At 41.9% G+C, this 10,280-nt stretch overlaps 1 protein-coding gene across 1 annotated transcript in view; it reads right to left on the reverse strand.

Annotated features, from left to right (window-relative positions):
• The window catches only part of LOC125008459 (gamma-aminobutyric acid receptor subunit alpha-2), a 34,215-nt gene extending 31,763 nt beyond the window's left edge, over window positions 1-2,452 (reverse strand). Inside the window, exons 1-2 of the mRNA XM_047585726.1 lie at window positions 1,991-2,452; window positions 1,421-1,526 (exon numbers count right to left, since the gene is read on the reverse strand). Of these exons, the coding sequence (XP_047441682.1) occupies window positions 1,421-1,491 (71 nt within the window). The 5' untranslated portion in view covers window positions 1,492-1,526; window positions 1,991-2,452. The remainder of the gene's footprint in view (window positions 1-1,420; window positions 1,527-1,990) is intronic.
• Between the last annotated feature and the right edge of the window lie 7,828 nt (window positions 2,453-10,280).

Genomic DNA, 10,280 nt, shown 5'->3' on the forward strand with positions numbered 1-10,280 from the left:
ACAAAAACATATTACATTACACCCCTCAAGGGTTAGGTGTTAAATCCAGAACACGTGACCTGCTCCAAGGTCTGTTCTTTCCCCTGGATTTATCGGATGTCAACAGTGTTACCACAATATAATTATACAGTAAATAACTCTCAATTTAAATGTACTCAACTGTATATATAATATTTAAAAGAATCTTTCCTTAGAAATGTCACGTGGTGATTGGTTATGTGCGGCCATGTTGATTTTAGGCCTGAAAACAGCCAAAACGTGATCAGCTATGATACATGTCAACTATGTTAAACTCAAAAAGTCACACAATTACAATTACATATTGACCCAGCTACATAGAAACTGCTGGCAGCTTGAAGCCACTGAGGCTGACAGTTTAGCATCATGATGGAGAGACGTACTGAAAGGCTGAGGCCATTTGGAATATCAGGATTTCTCTCTGATACATTATAAATTATGAAACAAACGCCATGTGACTAAATCATAACATATTTCCACTCCCGCCATCTCTGAAAAAAACATCAAAACAAACACATCACATGTTGAGCTCTGGCCTCTTACACCTTCAGATGGAGCGTCCTCGTGGACGCAGTTAACAGGACACCATTGGAAGGCGTCATCCATCCCTCTCGTCTTTTGTTAACTGTATTATTTTCTTTACATATAAGCGGCGCGTTCACTGTGGGAGAGGCGACTGGAACGTCCTCTGGAATCCGTGTGTTCTCTCGCTCCTGACACTGTCTGTTCCTTTTTCCTCTGTCGGCGGTCCCTTAGCGGGATGACCTGATCTGACACCCTGGCCTACAACAAAAGACACCTTTACACCTGATGTGATAATGTGAGATGTCCTCGGATGAAAGGATGCGCATGCAACCTTAGCACAGAAGAAAAATGAAGGATGCACATTCTCAGACGAGTCAGTTTGAAATAATAAATTTTTTTTTTTAATTATTATTATTAATGTACCATGTATTTCTTTTGTATGGAGCCATTTGATCTCAACAACCGCGTCTATGAGGGTTTGGTGAAACGGAATAATATTGGAAACTCCACAAACTGATGATTGCAATTTGGCCATTATGGGCAGAAATAAAAATAAAAAGGCAGAAAATCCTGCCTCAGACACGATAGGCTGCATTTGCAACAAGGCCAGAGATAATTACACACATGCCCTGCAGGTTATTTTTATGGCCGGAGTGAAGGCAGTAAACTATCCCCGCTCCTGTGTCCAAGGGTAATGAGTCCAGCAGGATGGGAGCTGGATAAATAGTGACCTCGGGGACCCCGGGGACAAAATGTGTGCGTGTTTGTGTGTGTGTGTGTGTGTGTGTGTGTGTGTGTGTGTGTGTGTGTGATCCACGGAACTGTGCGGGCTTATTTATCGGGGCTCCTCTGGACCCCTGAAATTCGGGAGACTCACCTGGTTTTCCAGAGAGCTGTGAGCGCCAGCAGGCAGACGAGGAGTGAAGAAGCGCTCCCTCCGCTCCACATGGCTGCTTCAACACCTACACACAGGAGGACAGCCGCTGCAACGAACGGAGGGGTCGGTTTAACCGGCTTGACACGCAACGGGATTCATGCCACAGTCGAGATAAGAGTGATTTCTGGGGATTCCCTTTCACCGGTAAATAAATAAATACAGAAAAATAAGACGGAGGGGGGGAAATGAAGGCAGTGACAGTAATTAGTATTCACTGACACGTCCCACGCTTTCATTCACATTACTGTTACCAAAAATATGTGACGGAGCCAGCGCACAGGTTTTGCAGCCGCCTCGTCGATTTAGTCGGTTAAAATTCATTAAATGCAGGCTATAAGGAGAGATGGATTGGAGAGAGAGGAGGGGGGGAGACACGCAGGCGAGGTATGGAGCGTCTCTCCCACGCTTTTCTTCTCAGATAATAACCACAGTAGTGCGCGTAAATAAAGAAGGGCTGCTTCTTTTGTGTCGGGAGGTTGGAGGGGGAGGCGAGAAAGCAAACGGACTCACCTCAAGTCCAAGAAGTACCTGCTGCAACTGGAATCGTCGAAGATGCTCAAGAAAGTTAACGACGGATCACCGCTCTCTGCTGCTCTGGTGAGACTGAATGAGCGCAAGTCTGTCATGAGAACAAAGCTGGAAGCGTTGAGAAATCATAGTCCCAGCCAACAGCAGGAATGCACCCGAAACGCACTGGCTTTCATAGTGTCCCAATTTATTTTCATTTATTTGTTTTCAAATGGGTTTAAATGATATAAAAAAAAATAATGATATTTAATGGGAAAAAAATGTGTATAGAGATGTGTATTTAAAAAAAAAAAAAAAAAAAAAATCAAATAAATAAAAATGAAAAACGAGCAATTAAAGGAGCTGATCCGAGCTTCAAATGGCTCCGTTCAGCATCCTCCTCAGCTGCTTGGAGCTCGATGTGAATCGTGATAAGAAAGGAGCACATCTCAGTCTCCCTCATCGCCACACACACGCACACACACACGCACACACAAAAAAAAAACTACAAAGGCTCGAGGAGGAGACACGCACTGGGTCCTAGAGGTAGCTTGGTATGCACTCAGAGAGTGGGTGCACCTTGGAGAGTGAGGATGCTTTTGGACGCTGCGTCCACTTACAGTCAATACATAGTGGCATATTGATTATGCACAGGACGCTACAGCTTCAAGGCAGTGTGGTGGGGATGGCAGGGGTTTGGAAGCTGAGCACCTGATGGACCATTTATTATGTGAGGGGTGAGATATGTTTGTTCTTCCGTTGTTTTTTTGTAGTGATATTGAACTCCTAGGCATGGAGACATGTCAAATGAAGTGTATTTAAGTGTTTTTTTCTTTGTTGTTGTTGTTGGTGTTGGTGTTTGTGTTTGTGTGCATTTGAGTGTGTGGCTTTGGTAAGTTATCGGGGGATTTGTCGAATACTACTGCAGGGCCATGCAGCCGTTGTGGACCCCACAGCATTTTGAGTGTTAAATCCAGTTTAAAGGTAAATATTACCATTATAGGTTACTAATAGGGTTAGGGTTAGGGCATGCATTGTGTGTGTGTTTGTGTGTTAGAGAAAGACAGAGATAGAGAGTAAAAGGAATGATGTTTGCAGCATTTTATTTATTTATTTCTATGGCTCCAATAGAAACTCCCTCATAACATGAATTAAAATAATAAAAAATTATAAAAAAAATGTTCTTTTCCACCCTTACTTTACATAAATCTGCATTTGGCAGCTTCCAACCAACACATAACTTCCCATGAAAGCAACACAGCATGCGCCATACGGAAATGTGCTAGAAATAATATGGATATTTTTTATCATTTTTTTACTGACTCAACTAAAAGAGGTAGCAATTTTACATCGTTAAACTCTTTACATCGTATCTATGCATATATTATATATTTCCCCGTTCAAAAGTGTTAAAATAAAGAGAGTAAGATTTGAACATAAGGAAAAGCTGAAGGAATTCTTGCAAAAGGCCGATATTGAATTATCTTCAGCTGATGAATCAGAGAAAAATGATGAAAAAGATGATTTATAAATGAGTTGTTTCATGATTGATAGCTAACTGTCCATGCAGGGCAGGTGCCCAGGGGCAACAATCCCATATGTTCACTGCTTGTCATTGGTTTGGTGATTGGAGGCCTATTACTTCTGTCCAGGCCTGACGCTTTTACAAGCTCCTAATCTGTCAAACCAAACAAGAATCTGAGTGTCGTGGTGTTTATTTGGGTTGCATCAACATATCTAATAGGTGGTAGCCTACAGTGCCGTAACTGAAGTGCACCTCCCCAAAAAAATCGCAAGAGCTGTGATTGGACCGCATGGTTGTTGCATATTTCCGCTTTAGCATTTCTGGCTCCTTCTCCATCTCCACCGTTATCAAAGTGATTGTTTTGGTTCAGTATAGATGGAACACATCAAAGAAAGGTTGGCTGAGGAGGTTGGGAGGTACAAACATTTGTGTGACTTGTGTTTCAACGTTTCAGTCGCCATCGTTGAAGGTGAAGCAGGAAGTGAAAAATGAACCCAAAGACAAAGCGCCAACAAGTGTTTACAGAGCGATTCAGACTGTGGAAGTATAAATGGCTCGTATTTTCTCCGGGTTGCTACGTGCGAAGGTTGCGGCGTCCAGGTCCTGCAGTTCTCTAAAAGCGCAGTGTGGCAGATGTTGACACCCAGTGACCGATAATCCTGCACCTCCCCTCATTTGAGGAGCGGTGAGGCAAACGGGAGCTCGCACACACACACACACACACACACAGGTCAAAACAGCACATTGGACCTCAGGGGTCAGACTATTATCAAGCAGTCACTGCCTCCCCTTGCCATATTTCAGATTAGAAGGATGTACCGTGCTTTAATCAATACCTGTGACAGGTGATCGATGAGGCAGGTCATCTCAATAGTGGTGACCCCCTCAGAGCCTTTTGTCAATTCCGGCAAAACAGGCAGGTGGGCAACAGCCGGCTGAGGAACATCAAGGACACCGAGAACACGGTGAATAAAAGCCTTAATTTTGTGGAACTGCATTTGCATGCGTGTCCTTCTAAACTTGGGTTTTTAACTGGAGACGCGAGCCTCTGGGTTACACGCTCTTACAGCACGTTGTTTGTTGCAAGGTGTTGCGTCATACTCAGCCGACTGCCAGGGCCCGAGAGCGTCCCGGTTGGGCAAAATGAGTGACAATGCGTATTGATCAGGTCCATGTGGAGGACTGTAAGCACGTGATTACAGGCTGAGAGGTAGCAGTGCACGTTTAATTAAAGTAAAGCGAAACTCCATGTGCTTTCAAGAACAGGGCCACCTATCTTCCTTAGTGTTCCCCCTACAGTGTGTGTGTGTCTCCTTGATTGAAATGCAAAGTAAATGCAATCCTTTGTATGATTAATGAAGTAACTCCAATCTGTCCATTTGCCCACATCCCAGACCCGTCCACTAACCTTTTGCCGTTGTAGCTGCTAGACTCCAATAGACCGATTACATGTAAACAGGGGAATACCAAGGGAGTAATACAAACGCACAACATGACACGCAAGAGCTGACTGATGTGCTTTCAGTCAGCGGGGGAGCAACCCAATAACGACCTGACCAGTCTAAAAAAAGAAGAAGAAGAAAATTGTGCAGTGAAATGAAGCCACGAATCAAGCGAATCATGTCGGTAATTTGCAACTTTGTGAGCGATAATAGGAGTAGGAAAATAAAATGTGACACAGTAAAATGCATTTGCCAAAAGGGGGTCATATGACTCACACGCATGCATACATACATGAATGTACATGCATGCACGCAAACCTGCACGTAGACACACAAGCACAGTGTCCTCTGCTGGAGGAGCACGGTAACTCGCCTCACACAGGTTTGGAAAAACCGACGTGAAGGAGGCGACTGGAGCAGCACGCGAGAAAACCATCGTGGGTGAATTTTTTTATTTTTTTCTCTGCAACTCAAAGCAGTTCACAACCGCACACATCTTCCCAGTGCACACTGGCACACAGCGGATGAACATACCATAAAAATTACATGAGCTGAATGTGATATCAAGTGGGGCAGCTTTGATACGATTCTCGTTGGAGGTCGCAGCACCAGGTGGCCGTCGACTCCGGTGACATTTTTGGGAAGGAAATACCTGAGCCTGTCACACAAACGTGTTGTTGTCAGTCGCATGTCAGCATGAGTTGATTCACCAGGCAATGCTGGAAATGCTAAACCATTCTCTGGCCTGTTACCTCGGCAACAAGCCATGCACGGCAGAAGAAAGATGTTGCGAGAGAAAAAAGATGAGGAGCCCATCGAGGGGCTCTGACACTCTTAAAGTGATAGGTCGCCCCCCCCCCAAAAAAAAAAAAATCCGTTGTCAAACTGCAATGGCGACGTGCGCGGCGCACACTCGTCCTCGTCCTGATGAAAATACTTAACCAGCTCACACACAGCTGCGCTCCCTTCACAGCGTCAGCCATCGTGCACGTCGCGGTTTAATATTCTTCAGACCAGTCGCAGTCGATTCACATTACACTCCCCTGACTTGCTGCAGGTGAAGTGTATAAATTCAATACATCAAATCATATCTAATTATTTATGATCTAATATCATATCCGCTTCTGAAAACATTAAACTTGTCACATATGTAGAGGAGGAATCATCGGTCCATTTAGTCTGGTAATTGTTGGTGGGACTAATGCGATGAACGCCTGACGTATTTAATGCATTCGAAATGAGAGCACTGCACCCGTGGATGAATTAAAACAAGTGGATGACGCGGCCCCGAGGTGGAACTCCCTTTTCATTCAAATGAATCCTGAAAAAGGGTTCTCCAGCTTTTTTTAGTTTTACGTTCATGGACCATTGCACACGTCGTGTGTGTTGGAGAGATCCTCCGACCTCCTTCTTGGGCCCCGCAAGTGTGAGTGGCACGAAATAATTTAATAATGCTGTTTTTTTTAACAGTTTATGGGTTTTATTGGAACAAATAAATCAGGCGCTGATATTGCAGGGAGACAGTTTGAGCGGAGTGGGGGTCGGTTTATGATGTACTTTTGCAACAACAGTGAAAACACTCGCACGTGACGACATCATGGTATGATACAACTGAATGGGATCAGAAAGGCGTAAAGATTAACACGTAAACGGTGACAAACACACGTGTCAGTGCCTTTTTGAGGGGAAATTTGCACCACAAGAAAGAAAGAAAGAAAAGGTAATGGAAAAAAATAATTATATTGAGTCTTCTGAGTGCTAGTGTAGATCAACGGACCGTAAATCACGAAGAACGTAAAGGCCCGAACAGTCAATTATTTGATTGACAGGTGCAGTGCGGAAATACCTCAGCTCTGAGCCCGCAGCAGCACAGATGGAGACAAATAAAAGTTCACGCAGAGTTCACGTTATCGACAGCCAGATGATCTGACCGCCATAAAAAAAACGGAGCCGCAACTGATCTTCCTCCTCTTCTTCTCTCTCTTATATAACCCGGTAGATTAATCACAGGCATATTTAGCTTATAAAAATTAAAAGGCCAGCTTCGTAACCTTGGCAGTGTTATTTATGTAGCAGGAGTTTTCTGCTCCGACTGTTTCTAATTTCCCTCCAGGTTACCAAGGAAACTAAACTGAGTGCAATTCGACGGCCCTCTGTGTTTTGCTGGTCATATTGCATCTGCCATCTACGGCTCCAGAGTTTCTACAACAAATCCTTTTTTTTTTTTTTTTATCCTCGGCTAAATTTAACTGCTGGTGTACAAACAGCAGAGAGCTGGAGCGTGGGCTCCCGTACCTGGTGTCAACTGGCACATGCAGGAAAGCATCTAAATGCAGCGGAGAAACGGTGTAATGACAGATATAAGAGTTGGATCGTGCAGGTGGCAGTTTTATACCGTGTGACTGAAACAGTATGAAGATGAAGTGGAACAACACAACAACATGGGCTGTTATTATGCATGCAAATGTGTGCACAACGCATGTGGATGTGAGTGCAAATGGGTGCATTATGTGAATACCGTGCCCTTCTTATGAGTAGACACATATCGTATACACCGCTTGGGGAAACATGGTAGGATGATGGTGTAGGAAATGCCTCAGATTGTAGAAATAGCAACTTCTGCTCCTCCTCTTTCATCCTCTTCTCCTTCTAAATATCCTCACGAAACAATATGAAAACATCCGTAACAGGAGACAGTTTTATTCAGGTTGGGATGCACTAAATATGAAATATCTAATTAGTAATACGTCACTTTGACAATTTAAACAGTCATTAATATTGACTCATTTCAATATCAGTGTCATTACTGTCAATATTTGTATTTGTTAATCTCCATCATCACTGTTTTCTCTGCTTTAGCTTTTTTACCCACACAGACGAGAGGAAACATTGCACTGTGCATTTTCTATATTCCATTAAAAATGTAATAATACAAAGCTAATGTGAAAGTAATGTTATATTTTGAATTTTTCAATAGACATTATGTAAAACTGCATATTATTATAAAAATGCACCTAAATCCTGATTTTATGAGAATGTTAAAGGTGTGATTACTCTTTTTTTCTCTTTTGTAAAAATGTTGCTTAAAGGATCGTGGACTGATTATTTGACCACCAGGGGGCGACAAAACAAACTGCTTCCTGCATCTGAGAGATGTTTTCTTTTTAGAGTCGTGACAAAAATTCTGAATTACCACTGTTTTTCTTTTAGTGAAATAATCATTCAAATGAGCTTTGTTGGCAAAAACAGCTGCTTGCAATGGTAATCAAAACATTATATCGAATCAAAACATTTCTTGTAAATGCAAAACATTGAACTGAAAGACACTAAAACACTCTGCTAGTCCCTCTCCCTCTGTTTACCTGGAAACTGAGTTACTGCAGAGCTTCATTTGCACCTTTTTATAATTTTATATTAACATGTCATGTATGCGATGAGAGAAAGACATCAAAACTGGATGAGTTCTCATCAGGCAGTTTTCTTTCTTGGTTTCTTTCCAACATGATTCACCAGCTTTGCATATGAAGGGCTGTTATATTAAACTGGCAAAGCAACTTACCAGCTGCTACTTCCCCTGCACGGACACATGGACGGGTTTGTCTTTTCGTTTCCCAGGCCTACTGAGATCTGTCTTGAATTTTGCTCACATCTTAATCTATAAGGAAAAAATATGGGGATGGTTCTAGACGCAGGCGTCTGTGTCGGCATAAAGTGTTGGATGCAAGAGTTTGGTCACACCAGGGTACACTGCTTGTATTGTACAAATATAACTCTTGTAGCAACATAAAATAAAAAAATAAAAAATACTTGTTCAAATGTATGCAATTACTTAGTAGTGTTCCCGTAGAGAAAATCAAGATTAATGAATGTACCATATGTGGTTCCTTGCCCCATAAAGGGTTAACTGCCTGTCCGAAAATGACGCTAACGGATGCTAACACCTGTGAGAAGTAAAAAAAATTACTATATATTTAATTTCATGACAAAGTGTTTCCAGTAGCATCTCCAACAACTCTGGGATTGTTAGAAGATGGTGGCAAAAGTTTATATTGGGGAAGTGAATTTGCTGATATTCATCCCTGTAGTTTTCCATAAATATGTGATTTATGCCCCAATTTCAGGTATCAGTTTTAAAGCTTTTATCATTTTATTCACATAAACTATTTGTCATGGCTTGTTTATGTTACATAAAAGTTATCTGACTCAGCTGCCCTCAGCGTATGTAGAGGCTTTAAGCATTTAACCCTTAGCTAGTCCCTTCGCTAATTTTTGGCCCAAAGACAAGAAATTGTGCATTTGCAATAAATAAATAAAGTGTAATGTGTATTAAAAGAAGGTAAAGAATCACATTGTTAACATCACAAACTACGTTAACATTAGACTAAGGAATATTTCACATTCCTTAGTCCTTAGCTAGTCCCTTTGCTACTTTTGGCTAATTTACAGGTTGGTTCTCTTCCAGTGCTCAAATTTATTGTTCTGTTTTCATAAACCTGGTGTGTTTGACCTGACTTGTTGGTATTAGCTAAGATAGTTTACACAGTAGCTGGTGGAGACCAAAACTGCCTACATTTGACAATCGTGTGCTAACGCTAACTGGATACTAGCCGTATAATCAGGTAGCATTTAATGGTAATAGTGGGTCAATCTTGTGTTTACAGGTTGTTCTGCTCTTTCAAGGTGACAAATGAAAAAAACAACAATATGAATAATTATAATAAACATACTCAAAACCTAATGGTCTAGTTTAACACCCATCCTCTGGTCAACACAAACACACTTACATACGACCGATGCGCCAAATGAAGTTACAACTTGACGTAGGGATTTGTCTAACACGTTTAATTTGTGTTTCTTCAAAACAGTGCATTGGATAGGGACTAAAATAAATGAAACATTAGTTCAAAAATATTTTTATCAGCTGATCACAAACAGTCCAACGTACAGTACCATAGCCCGCTGTCGCAAATGTGGCATCAGTACTAATTACACAATACACAAAAGTCCATCTCACTCGTCGTCAAACCAGTGCAAATCGAAATTCTGCACTTTTGTCTAATGTATTAGTACGACTCGAGGGTCTGTTAGTTATTGATTACGAGTTGGACTAAGTAAAGTCATAAATTCTTACATAATAGAAAAGCATTGTTATGAGTCCTTTGGTGCAGCAAGGAAGCTGTTTTGTGTACACGTGTGATGTTCTATGCTTCTGTTAACATTATTGCTGTCTGTCTGTGGCTTATCTAAAAGTCTAAATATTGCTGTAACTGGCGCTCCTACTAAGTGAGTATTGCCATCTCGACTCCAGGAATCATTCGTCACTGAG

Source organism: Mugil cephalus, chromosome 5 (assembly GCF_022458985.1).
Source record: "Mugil cephalus isolate CIBA_MC_2020 chromosome 5, CIBA_Mcephalus_1.1, whole genome shotgun sequence".
In the NCBI taxonomy this organism is placed as follows: Eukaryota; Metazoa; Chordata; class Actinopteri; order Mugiliformes; family Mugilidae; genus Mugil; species Mugil cephalus.